The following is a 14,282-nucleotide window of genomic DNA, read 5'->3' as shown; positions in this document are numbered from 1 at the left end:
TATTAAAAAAAAAATAGAAAGGAAATGTCATACACAAAAGGATTCATTTTGTTGTTATTTTTTTTCTTGAGACATTATATCTGGATGTCTTTACAGAGTACATTATAGCATTCAATATACATATACAATGTGTAATAATTGACTCAGTATAACAAGCATTTCTGTCTTTAACCATTAATCATTTTTGTTTGTTTGTTTTTTTGAGACAAAAAGGTATAGCCTTGGCTGTCCTGGAGGTCGATCTCTAGATTAAGTTGGCTTCAAACTCTCAGAGATCCACCTGCCTCTGACTCCTGAGTGCTGGGATTAAAGGCATGAGCCACCACCACCTGGTGTACCAGTAATCATTTTTGTGTTGGAAATTCCATAGCAATTTAGTAGACTCTAACTTAAAACTCAAAGGCTTTTATGGACATATTAGGCTATAAGAGATTCCAAAGATTATAGAATATGCCATAAATAAATCAATTTCTGTGAGAAGAACCATATACACAATCAATACAAGTCCAGCCAAACATCTTCTCATAAGATAGAATTATTAATAAATATGAGAACCAGGAAAGTGATTAACCTCGTTTATTATTTATGATGACAATAAGCAAATTAAAAGTGAAAAAACCAAAAGCATTTCAAAAATAATTATAAAGTTCCAAATATTGAAATCTAGTGTTTCTAGAAGACAATGACTTTATGGAAAATATTCAGTCTTCACACCATGATCAAAGCTGTATTATCTTTTGCCTAGATTACTGGCAATATCTTCCTAACTGGTTTCTCTGATGCCATTAGTTTCACCCTTCCCACTCCAATCCTGTCCAGTCCATTAGCAATATAATACCTAGAGTAATTCTATTAAGACATAAAGTCACCCTGTAATGGCTTCCCAACTCAGAGGCAAAGTAAAGGCCTTACAAAAACTAGTTCCCATTACATTTTGGGCCTCTTTAAGGATGACCAAATCAGAATACTTCCAAGAGATAAAAAGGCTAGTGAAATAGGGCATTGCAAAGTAAGTATAAAAATTAAGACTGAGGCAAATTGGAATATTTTGTCATGGTTTTCTCTCTACTGCAGCCAGACCAACTTCCTTAATGTTACCTGAAAATGCCACACTTACCTTAGGGTGCTTGCACTTGCTATTTCCTCTGTCAAGGATGATCTTCCCCTAAGAAATACTCAAGACTTGCTCCCTTACCTTCTTCTAATCTTGACTCAATATCCCTTTCCATTGAAAACTTCCCTGGCCATCCTATTAAAATTGCAAAGAGATTTTTCTCTATTCGGTATCTATTCTGTGCACAAACACACACACATATATGGCCAAACGGTATATGTACACACATACACTTATACATACAATACCTTTGTGTTTTTGTCTTCTATGAAACAAGAAAAAATAAGTCCTACAAAGCCTTGATCCATCATTTGGTACATGGCTTGTGTACGAACATCTGAAATATAAATAAAAATATTCTGTTAATAACATATTTAACAGACTTTATTTAGAGATAACAGTAGTGACTAATTATTGGTTATCTTGTCAACATTCATATTCTACAGGCAAAATAGAGATACTGTAATGATAATATGAATGTCAGAATGTATTTTGCCAAGTTAAAGAATATTATGAAAAGTTTGCTATTAAGTAGTAACTCCAGGTGCTTAACCCAAGAGTAGCCCTACCACAAAATGTAGCATAGAAAAAAATTGAAAATTTCAGCTATCCCTAAAACTTGATAATTTTCTCTAGACTAGAAGATAGGCTTTTTCTTAGAAGGAAATCCTTTTGATGACCATGCTATGTAATGGAGGAAAAATTATATTCATTTGAGGGAAATAAACAAACACTGCAACCTTATAACACTTACCAACATGGGATGGCCAAACGGTTATATGAGGATGGGAATGATACCAGCCAACAACTCTCATCGGACGGCCTGTTAGTTCAGCCAACCTGTATGTTTGTCAAGGTATTTTCAAAATAAGAAAAACCTGATGCTTATAATAAAGGCTCAAAAAACATAATTAGGGTCAATGCTCAGAACTTTCAATGTTATTCACTTAAAGTCAGTTTTTTCTTTAAATATAACTCACATTTCTATTACATCATCTTACTCCAATTGTACAAATGTTTGGTCATTCAAATCGTTACATTCTCTACAAAAAAGCTTGTTTAAATCTTCAGAATTCATTTATATTCTCAATTTGAGAATCTTCTGTCCTGTCTACTCCCATTTTCAGTAAATAAAGAAATAAATGTGTGTGTGTGTGTGTGTGTGTGTGTGTGTGTGTGTGTGTGTGCAAGCACACATGTATACTCATATCCACTGTTTCACAACCTTCCTAATACTGTGATTCTTTAATACAGGTCCTCATGTTATGGTGACCCCCCAATCATAGAATTATTTTCATTGCTACTTCATAACTGTAATTTTGTTGCTGTTATGAATCATAATGTAAATATTTATGGAGCCAGAGGTTTGCCAAAGGGGTCATGATGCACAGGTTGAGAACCATATATGCTGATATGTGTGCACTGTAGGATGGAACAGGCATGCTAGGCAAGTGATCTACCCCTAAGGAGGTATACTTCAAGCCATAATAACTTTTTAATTTATTTGATTTCTCTAAAGTAGGCTGTCAAATGTTAAAAACAGCAAAGTAAAGTAGTTGCAGGCCACATAAAGTCTACAGTTCAATTTCCCACGTCCTGTAAAATGCTGCTTAATTTTCCTACAAATTACCTATATTAAAACACAACCAATGATTGCCATTTTGACTGAAGTGAAGTGGGATCATAACAATTGATTTACATATCCTTGATGGCTGGATGTTAAACACTTTTGAAATATTTATTGGCTAGTCATGCTTCTTCTTCTAAAAAAGATCTATTTATTTTTATTTTATCTGTGTGTTTTATTTGCATGTATGTATGTACCATGTGCATGCCAGGTACCCAGATGTTTCTTCTTTAGAGAACATGAATCATGAAAGAGAATTTAATGCTATTTTTTTTCCTAGTTTCAACTCAGAGTTTCTTCTTTTTGTATAGATAAGTCAATAAAAATGTAATTGAGGAACTGAGGAGGTTAAGAGCACTGGCTGCTCTTCCAGAAGATCTGGGTTCAATTCCCAGCACCCACATGGCAGAGTGCCAGGGGATTCGATGCCCTTTTCTGTCCTCCAAGGCATTGCATGTACATAGTGCATAGACAAACATGCAGGCAAAACACCCATGTAATTGATAATGAAAGTAAAAAAACCTAAGTGAAGCTCCACTGCTTCAGAATAGCCATTCTAACTGTATTGGGCCTGGGCAATTGTTTGAGTGGCTAGGTTAAACTAGCTGTTTTTATTTGTGAGCTAATTAGAATAGTTATTTAATTTTAAAAAGTATGCTGTCTATTCAGTTCATTGTGCATATATTGATTGGCAGGGTTTTCTGGTGTTTAATTTTTGCAATTCTTTATACATTCTAGATATTAACTGCTTGTTTGAAGTATAGCCAGCAAATATTTTCTCCCATTCTATGTATGTATGGGCTGGAGAGATGGCTTAGTGGCTGCTTTCCTAGAGAATCCAGGTTCGATTCTGAGCATCCACAGGGCAGCTCACAACCATCTGTAACTTTAGTTCCAGGAGATCCAATACCTTTTTCTAGTTTCATGGGCACCAGGCACACACACACACACACACACACACACACACACACACAAATACACACACACACACACACACACACACACACGCAAGCAAAATGTCCATATACATAAAATTAAACACACACACACACACAATACATTTTATACAACTAAGTTTGAGGAACAGTACACTTTTTGAGATAGTATCTCACTATATAGGTCAGGCAGGCCTCAAATTTGCAATCTTCCTGCCTCCACTTCCCACAACCTGGAATTACAGGTGGAACCACCACACCTTTCTTAAATGTGCTTTTAATGTTCAAACAACAAGAAAAAATTGCTTATTCCTTTAACCTATCTCTTTAGCTGTAGATGGGGAAGAATATTTCACATGGTAGTGAAGAGTAGATGCGGCACTCTGTGTAAGTTGTGCCTGGCTCCCAGTAAGTGCTGGACAAATCATAGTTGTAATGGTATAGTCGTGTACCCAGCCATTACCTGTTTGGGAATGGGTTGGTTTCCACTTGAATATAACAAGTAATCTCAATTAAAAAAAAAAACAAAACATTATTTTCAGAACTATAGGAATTTTTTGTTTGATTGTTTGTTTGTTTGTTTTTTGAGACAGGGTTTCTCTGTGTAGCTTTGGAGCCTGTCCTGGAGCTCACTTGGTAGCCCAGGCTGACCTTGAACTCACAGAGATCCGCCTGGCTCTGCCTCCCGAGTGCTGGGATTAAAGGCGTGTGCCACCATCGCCCGGCCAGAACTATAGGAATTTTTGTTAGGGCAGTTAATTCTCTTTGTTTTTAAAATATATGAAGTAACAATGTTCACTAGATAGGAAACAGATAAAGTGAACCTATGAGATGACTTCCAGACCACACAAGAATAGGGAAGGAAAACAAAAGTCAAGCCGGGTGAACTACTTAGAGCTTAAGTGAATCATTAAGTCTAGTAGCTTTCAGGGCAGAGAACATCTTCAAAGAGACAGAACCCTAGATATGTCCAGTGGGTCCCATTTGAGTACTCCACAGGGCACAGAGGAACACAAGTGTGTGAGGGAAGGACCTGAGGCCTAAGAAAAAGTAATTACCCCTTACAAGGGTAATGGTAAGGAACTACTTGGCCGGAGAAGCAGGATGGGGACCAGCAGTTATTTCCTCCTACACATACTCTGCCAAGGTAGAGAGACATCTTTTAGGAGGCAGGGGGGAAGAGTGCTTAGAAGGGTCCTATCTTAGTAGTGATGAAAACCTCCTATACTCAGAGTTGCTCTGCTCTACACAGTTCACCCTGAAAAGGCTCAGATGCTCTCCAAGTTGCTCAACAGAATCCTAGAAGCCAGCTCATGGGTCTGTATAGCAATACAGAAAATAAGGAAAAGGTAGACTGTGACATTAAAGCCCACATGCCCAGGATACAAAGTAGCAGCAAATGTAAAGTAAGGAGATGAAGAACACATTTGTAACTGTCAGGGGTTAGGTGTGACAAGGAAACATTGGGTGTGACTATGAAAAGGTAGCATAATAAAATAGTTTTATATCTTTAAAACTTTTATTATATTATGTGTATTGTTTGTACAGATGCAATGTGCCACAGTGAGCATGTGGAAATCAAAGAACAACTTTTTGTAGTCAATTCTCTACCTTTAAGTGGGTTCCAGGGACAGATCTTAGGTCACTAGGCTTTTGTGGAAAGTACCATTGCCCATGGAACTATCTCATTGGTCCCCAGTTTTGAAAGTTGACTATTTAGGTGGCTATTTATATCATGTGACAAAGTAGCATAGAACTATAAATATTCTGTCACTGTCAATTTCCTGGTTTCTTTTTATACTATAATTTTGTATGATATAGCCTACAGGCAAACTGGGTCAAGGTTACAAAGACTTTTCTGTATTATTTTTTAATTCCTAATGGATTTACAAATATTTCAGAAACAGAATTTTTAAAAATGTAAAGGGCAATCAGTTAGGATTAATAAATCAATAAGAAAATATAAAAAGAACTACAATTATACTAGGGAGCACATATAACAGTAAACACATTTCCAAGAGGAAAAAAATCACTACCCTTCTTTCAAAAAGATAATTTTTATAATTTATAAAAATCCTCTTGAAAAATAAAAGATTTTCAAACCTATAGAAAAACAAATTAAATAAACAGAAAATTTAGTAAAAAGTATTATCAACTCTTAAAAAAATGAAAACCTAACTTTAAGCTACATGTAATGAAACATATCTTTTTTTACAGCACTCAGGAGGCAGAGGTAGATGGATCTCTGTGAGTTTGAGGCCAGCCTGGTCTACACAGTGAGTTCTAGGCCAACAAGAGTTAAACAGTGAGACCTTGTCTCAAAAAAAAAAAAAAAGAAAGAAAGAAAAGAAAACACAACAACAAAATAAAACAAAACAATAAAAAACCTAAGTTTACTCATAAGAAAAATATAAGTGAGGTACAGTACAGATAGAGCTACATATTGAGACATTGTCTCAAAAAACATGAAAAAAAAAGTTGAAAGAAATAAAACTATTTTATTATTGAAACAGAGTCTCACTACATACTCTAGGCTGGCTTCTACCTGGTAAGTACTGGGATTACAGGCATGTGCCATCATACCCTAGCTGACAAATTATTTTCCTAGGCAGATTAGCAATAGTGAAACACAGAAGAATCATTTAGATGAGGCATCACATTTGGGGTCCTGTCATGCCACTAATGCCCCAGTTTCACACAGAGATATAACCTTGAAATGTGCAGTAGCTCTACAAGCTGACAGCTAGTTTGCTTTATAGTTTTTCATAAAGTAATTAATAGCATTTGTGGTCAGGTTTATGTTCTCTATAGAGATCATCACACCGTTTGGGATTCAATAGAATGTGTGTTTAAGTGCATACTCTAGAAAATGTTAGCAAAGTTTTCAAAACATTGGTTGGTAAAAATGTACATGATGAGGTCGGGTGGTGGTGGCGCACGCCTTTAATCCCAGCACTCGGGAGGCAGAGCTAGGCGGATCTCTGCGAGTTCGAGGCCAGCCTGGGCTACCAAGTGAGTCCCAGGAAAGGCGCAAAGCTACACAGAGGAAACCCTGTCTTGAAAAACCAAAAAAAAAAAAAAAAAAAAAAAAAGTACATGATGAAGAAGTATCTCAACAATTGGATAGTCGAATTCTTGAATTAATTTCCTCAATAAGGATCATGCAAAGGTTGAAAGGTAGGGAAGATGAAACCAAGCAGGCCATGTTAGGAGAATCTGTTGATAATTTTTCCATACTAATATAAGGATTTTGATTGGCAGTTAAGACTTACACTTTCTGGTGACAAGGTTGCTACATTAGGAGCTGGAGAGACAGCTTAGTGGTTAAGAATCTATATTCTACTTGCAGAAGATGTGGGTTTATTTCCCAGCACCCACATTCACAACTGCCTGTAACCCCAGCTGCAAGGAATCCAATGTCTTCTTCTGAACTTTTCAGGCACCTGCATTCACATGTGGTATATATACTCAAACATAAAATAATATAATTTATATTTATATAGTAAAAGATATATATTTATAAAAATATATATTTTAAGATTGTGATTTACAAATGTCATCATGATATAAAACTAAGTAAACTATATTTTGTTGACATAAGTAAAGATGCTTTAGACTCTAACAAATTCTTTAGAAGTGGCAAATAAGATGGCCCTGCAGTTAAAATATCCAGAAATGATGAATACCAATGCTATCAGATTTCAGTGCTCCAACTTATACAGCAGAGTGACTACTGTGTTCAGAAATCCTGTAATGATTGACAGGTACACCAGGATAAGAAAGCAGCAGTGATGATATTGCCAAGATAAAAACCTATCGATTTCCTAAAGGAACAGGAGATTTCATGGTGGACAGAAAATATATAAAAGGAAATATGAAAAAAGCTATAGGAGGGATTGAAGAGATGTCTAAGTGGTTAAGAGCTCTAGCTGCTTTTCCAGAGGACCCAGGTTCATAAACTCCAGTTTCAGGGGATATGACACCCTCTTCTGGCCTCCTTGGGTACCAGGCACACATGTGGTACATATACATGCAGGCAAAACGCCCATAAACTTAAGCTATTTTTTTGTTTGTTTTTTTGTTTTTCGAGACAGGGTTTCTCTGTGTAGCTTTGCGCCTTTCCTGGAACTCGCTTTGGAGACCAGGCTGGCCTCGAACTCATAGAGATCCGCCTGCCTCTGCCTCCCGAGTGCTGGGATTAAAGGCGTGCGCCACCACCGCCCGGCTTCATAAACTTAAAATAAAAACAAATACAACTTTTTGAAAAAGCTATAGTACCATTTTTCATGACTATTTTATCTAGTCATGAAAATACTTAAGAAATTTGTGTAAGTAATTCTACTATAAGCTAAAACTTGGCTCAAAAGTAATATAAATGCACAAAGCATATAAATATACTTGAATATGAAATATTATGTGGCTAGTAAGGAGATATATTTTTACATATAATCAATCCATGCTCTTTGAAAAAAGTATTTTTAAAAGATTGTATATAAACTAGATTATTCTATGCCTTATTTATATTACAAAATCCAAAATTTAATAGAGAAAAACTTGATGAAACATCAACAAAATACTAAAAATACATATAAAAACTTCAAATTCTAAAATCTAAACACAGGAAAAAGAAAGTAACTTTACTGCTTTTGTATTTCCTGTCTGACTGGGAGACTATACTCCAAGTAATAAGAACATATTGTTAGGCCAGCTGATGGTGGCACACATTTTTAATCCCAGCACTTGGGAAGCAGAGGCAGGTTTGAGGCCAGCCTGGTCAACAGAGTGAGTTCTAAAGACAGCCAGGGTTATACAAAGAAACTGTCTTGAAAAACCAAAAAATAAATAAATATATTTTGTTATTGATTTCCAATGAATTGTTAACATAGAGATATGTTACATTCAATATATAAACAATTTATTACAAAATGGACCTACAGCCAAGAGGTGGTGGTACACGCCTTTAATACCAGCACTCAGGAGACAGAAGCAGGCTGATCTCTGTTGAGTTCAAGGCCAGCCTGATCTACAAAGTGAGTTCTAGGACTGCCAGGGCCGTTACACAGAGAGACCTTGTCTTAAAAAACAAACAAACAAACAAATAAAATCCCCCCAAAACAAAATGGACCTATAGATAGTAAAGACTGTAAAATTTAAATATAAATCATAAAATTTGATATAAATAGTATGTATGCATAGTGTTAACTTTAAAAGTATACAAAGGAGCCAGGATTGATGCAGCTGATATCTGCAATCCCAGCACTCAAGAAGTGGAGGCCAGACTAGACAAGGCTACAGAATAAGACCTTCTCTTAAAAAAACCCAAATTAAAAAGTATAATATGTATTTTAAAATTCATTTTCTCCATCTATGCACAGATAGGACCAAGAGAAGATTAACTTAATCTGGTAAAACAATAAACCATTGGAGGCACTGATATAAAGTTAACTTGCCATAGATAAGGTATGGAATTCAGACTACAGGAAACAAATAATTCTTTGGTTATCTTTAACATGGCATAATGTGTTCAGTTCTCTTCGTGACATTTTCTGAGGAAAAGGTTCACAAACTAATCTTTTCAGGGATAGAGACCAAGATAGTAAACAACCTAGAAATTAGAAAAACTGGAAGGGCAGGAAGGAATGGAGCCAATATGTAGAAAGTATGATGGGAGGCAAAAGATACTGCATATAGAACTCACTGTAGAGTGTTTTACCCTAGGTCCTGTGGACATTTACAAGTATGACTGTCCAAAATTATTATTTCTTCCAATAAAAGAAACAGTAAGAAATGAAATTCTGATTAACCTGGGATGAGGAAATGGCTCAGTTTACAAAGTACTTACTTTTTTAGTGCATGCTCTTGAGTTCCATCCCCAGAATTTATAACCTAGTCACAATGGCTATCATCAAGTAAACAACAGGCCTGGATAGATGGCTCAGTGGTTAAGATTACTTGCTGCTCTTGCAGAGGATCTAGATTCAGTTCCCAGCACTTACACGGTGGCTCACAGTCATCTATCTGGTTTTTTTTTTTTTTTTTTTTTTTTGGTTTTTTCGAGACAGGGTTTCTCTGTGTAGCTTTGCGCCTTTCCTGGAACTCGCTTTGGAGACCAGGCTGGCCTCGAACTCACAGAGATCCGCCTGCCTCTGCCTCCCGAGTGCTGGGATTAAAGGCGTGCGCCACCACCGCCCGGCTCATCTATCTGTTTAAAAAAGGATGTTTCCACAACCTGGCAATGAGCCAAAGAAATTATAAAGAAATGTCCTACTTGTTCCTTTTAAAATCAGACACCATTACCAGCAGGATGTAACCCAAAGGGTACTCAGAGGAATGAAATCTGGCACATGGATGTGTTTCACTTTGCAGAATTTGGAAAATTGAAATATGTACACCATACCATTGATACTTATTCAGGATTTCAATGGGCAACTGCTTTGAGTTCTGAAAAAAGCTGATTCTATAATCATGCATTTGCTAGAAGTTATGGCCATCATGTATATACCTGCACAAATTAAAACTGACAATGCTCCAGCATATGTCTCTGTTAAAATGAAAACAGTTTTTTGCTTATTACAATATAAAGAATATTACAGGTATACCACATAATCCTACAGGCCAAGCAGTTATAAAAAGATCAAACAGGGGCTGGAGAGATGGCTCAGAGGTTAAGAGCACTGGCTGTTCTTCCAGAGGTCCTGAGTTCAATTCCCAGCAACCACATGGTGGCTCACAACCATCTAGAATGAGATCTGGTGCCCTCTTCTGGCCTATAGTCATATGCGCAGGCAGAATACTGTATACATAATAAATAGATAAATAAAAAAAGAAAGCTTAAACAGAACTGTAAAGGATATGCTAAATAAACAGAAAAGGGTAACAAAAGACGCCAGAAATAGACTTCATAATGCTCTATTAACTTTGAATTTTCTCAATGCTAATGAGAAAGGAACAACAGCTGCAGAGAGACATTGGATAATAGAAAAACTACAGAATTAAATCAGCCTATATACTTTAAGGATGTGCTGACCTCAGAATAGAAACCAGGATACATGTTACGTTGGGGACAAGGTTTTGCTTTTGTTTCTACAGGAGAAGATAAGCTGTGGACACCATCAAAATTGATAAAGGTTCGATTTGAACAAGAGAGACCTCTTAATTAGAGGAGGTGATAGTTCATCAACCAGTATGACCATCCAATTTAAACTAACTTATACCAGTAACACATGCCTTTTCATTTAATCAGATAATAACTTGCCGAAAGGGAACCTCCCCAAAATTAGTCTTGGGGAAAGGTTTTTGTTTTTGTCTTTTAGCAGAATGAAGGCTAAGGAATCTGAAGAACACTGGACAAATGAGACAACTGAAGAAAAAGGACAATTCATCTATCCCAGGAAACAGAGTAAAATGGCCTATTGGTATATCATGTATAAAATTTCATAAGTCTTCCTAAATGTGTTTCTGCTCTTCTCTAAAGAAATTTAACACTATTGGTCTTCTTGTAGTCTCAGTTCAGTTAAAATTTAAAGCTGACTTTGGAGTTGGAGAATGGCTCTCTCCTTCTTTAAACTCAAGCATGTTGTTAAAAGGAAAATACAGCCAGGCGGTGGTGGTACACGCTTTAATCCCAGCACTTGAGAGGCAGAGCCAGGTGCATCTCTGTGAGTTTGAGGCCAGCCTGGGCTACAGAGTGAGTTCCAGGAAAGGCACAAAGCTACACAGAGAAACCCTGTCTCGAAAAACCAAAAAAAAAAAAAAAAAAAGAAAAGAAAATACAAACTCCCTGTATCATGCCAGAAGAGCCATCTTCTGATATGGGACAGGAGAAAAACCAAATTAATTAACGGACTATTCTATTACTACTAATCTCAATTCTTTGATTCTATTCTGATTCTTTAAACTTTTCTTAAAGTATGAATTTTATATCAAAATTTCAAGATTAATATATAATATATATATATTTTAAACTTTGTTAAGATATGAATGGTCATATAGAATACTAACTAATTCTAGATAAAAGGCTTCAATTAGCTGCTTATACATATATTTGTGTTCAAGTCTCTTATCAGTTTTCTGAAGGAAATCACAGCCAGGCCTAACATCAACTGAAGTCTCCAGGAAGAAGATGGGGCCCCACAACAACAATAATTCCACGTGGACAATAATAATATCACTAAGTTGACAAACATCATCTATAGATCAGCTTTGCACTACAAAGTGCTCAGAGCAATTTTGAGAGGGCTAGATGAGATGATCCAGTCTCAAAGACTACTTGAATAGGGACTTGAGATAAACCCTAAACTTTGGCATTATACACAGACTGGATAACAAAGGATATAGTTACCTTTCCTAGAATTTGACAATTAACCCCAAATTTTTCTTTTCAGAATAAAGATACCTTCACCCATACCCAGTAGGAAGCAATTTCAAGAATACGATGCCAACATTCCCAAAGAGGTGGTATGGGGAGGGTGGTTTTTTGGTCTTTTAATGTGTTTTGGGTCTGGGATAATTTTCATTGTTTAGGAGGGTTGGTTACAAGCTATTAAGGGTTAGGAAAAGGGCTAAGCAAAGGAGAGTAGATTTAAGGTTCTTGTTTAAAAAAAAAAAGAGAGAAAAAAGAAAAAGAAAATTACTAGTTTTAAATACTTTACACTGGATTGGATTTTTTATATTGTATACAAATCATATATATTGAAATTGATATTGTTAGAAAATGCTATATGTATATTTCTAATTTTGTTCAAGATATTGTATTTATACCATTCATTTAACAATGTAATGCAATTTGCTGATCTTTGAATGTTATTATTACCAACTATTAGGATATATACAAATGAAAGTTAGTAGTTAGACATTACAATAGAACTTGTAGTCATATTAGGTATGTTTTCAAGATCGAGCAGATATATTTTAGATAGATAGGTCATCTTCAAACCCTTCAGAGATCTACAGAATATGGTATTTAAAATGTTTTAATAACTTAGAACATTTTTCTTTTTTGTTATGACTATGAGACATGTCGGCTCCTGGCAGTACCAATCTACTTCAGAGAGAATATGGGCATTGAAGAAACTGCATATGGAGTTAACTTTCATTGTGGCAAAAGTTAGCCACTGTACAACAAAGTATCCTCGAATCAACTGCTGACAACAGGACAGACAGGACACGAAACAAAGGACTACCGATTCTTGCCAAGACAAGTGTGGTTGTGGCTTTAACAAAAGGCATCTTCTGAGGCCAGGACAATATGGCACCATCCCTGAAGTGGCCTTCACAATCCAGAAAAGGTACAGTGCCCTTTTCTTCGAAGGCAGCTGAACAGGCAGTGGGCAGATGGCTTCTGATGTGTAGTGGAACGGCAGCTGAAACAGTTATTCTTGAAGAGTAACTAAATTCACACCTCTCAATAGTAGACTGGCATTTCATACAGGGATATGGAGAAAAACGGGATGCTGAGATGAAACCACACACACACATAGCCAAGAAGAATGGACAGCTGAATTAAAAAAACATCAACAATTTCCAGAATTTAAAATCCTGAATCATGACATGACACTAGTGGAATTCAGGTGTTTCTGCTACATGGCCTGCTCTCACCAAATGTTGACCTTGTGTACATCCTACTTCACCATTGAGTCTGTCAGATACGCTAAGCCTATAGGCTGAAGATGATATCCCAACGCTGTGGACAAACCTTTGGTGACTGTCCAGGCAGCTGGCTGTTTCTGTCAACTCACATTTTTTTTGGAAGTTGTTTGCATGCACTTCCTGTTTTTATTTTTGTTAGGTAATATTATTTCCTTCTTGGGTCTCTGAGGGAGTTGAAGATTAGTTAGTTATAGCTGAAGATTAGTTAGGATAGAAAGTGAATTAGATACAATAGTATAGAAAATGGAATTATTTTCTCTGAATTTGTCAAATACAAATGGACTAGACATTGTTTAGGTATTTATTGCTTGTATATATGGTATATAGTTATTGTACTTTTGTATATAGTTTTTCTTATATTAGTTATTACTTTTTTCCTTTTTTCTTTTTATTAAAATAGAAAAGGGGAAATATGGCGATATTTTATTTGTACTGAAATGTGATTTTATTTGTATGTTAATAAATAAATTTGCCTGGGGGTCAGAGCTAATAGCAAGCCATAGCAGAAGTCTGGCAGTGGTAGTACATGCCTATAATCCTGATCACACCAGCATGGAGACACACGCCTTTAATCTCAATACCAACCATAGAAGAGCTGGAGGTCTGTATAGATGGGCAGTGATGAGGAGGTCATGTGGTTGAGTTTACAACCAATGAGAAGACAGAACAGAAAGTCTATATAAAGACAGAGACACAGGAAGGAGCTCTCTTGTGGAGGGAAGGACAACAGTAGCAGTGAAGGGTAAGGTTTTTAGCTCTTAGCTATTACTCTGACCTCTTGGGCTTTCATCTCTGCATTGACTCTGTGTTTCTTATTTAACAAGACGGTTACATCTACAAGAAAATATTATATTGAGTGAGGTAACCAAGACCCAGAAAGACAAATGGCATATGTTCTTTTTCATATGTGGATCCTAGCTTTTAATTTTTATATATGTGTATTTTTGTGGGAATGAAT

At 36.1% G+C, this 14,282-nt stretch overlaps 1 protein-coding gene across 3 annotated transcripts in view; it reads right to left on the bottom strand.

Annotated features, from left to right (window-relative positions):
- The window catches only part of Brcc3 (BRCA1/BRCA2-containing complex subunit 3), a 43,478-nt gene that overhangs the window by 21,732 nt on the left and 7,464 nt on the right, over window positions 1–14,282 (bottom strand). For all 3 annotated transcript variants that reach the window (XM_028888483.2, XM_028888482.2, XM_037199376.1), the window contains 2 exons: window positions 1,869–1,956; window positions 1,363–1,451 (listed from right to left, as the gene is read on the bottom strand). In XM_028888483.2, coding sequence (XP_028744316.1) covers window positions 1,363–1,451; window positions 1,869–1,956 — 177 coding nt within the window. The remainder of the gene's footprint in view (window positions 1–1,362; window positions 1,452–1,868; window positions 1,957–14,282) is intronic.

This window comes from Peromyscus leucopus, chromosome X, assembly GCF_004664715.2.
Source record: "Peromyscus leucopus breed LL Stock chromosome X, UCI_PerLeu_2.1, whole genome shotgun sequence".
NCBI lineage: Eukaryota > Metazoa > Chordata > Mammalia > Rodentia > Cricetidae > Peromyscus > Peromyscus leucopus.
This window is presented reverse-complemented; position numbering and strand designations above follow the sequence as displayed.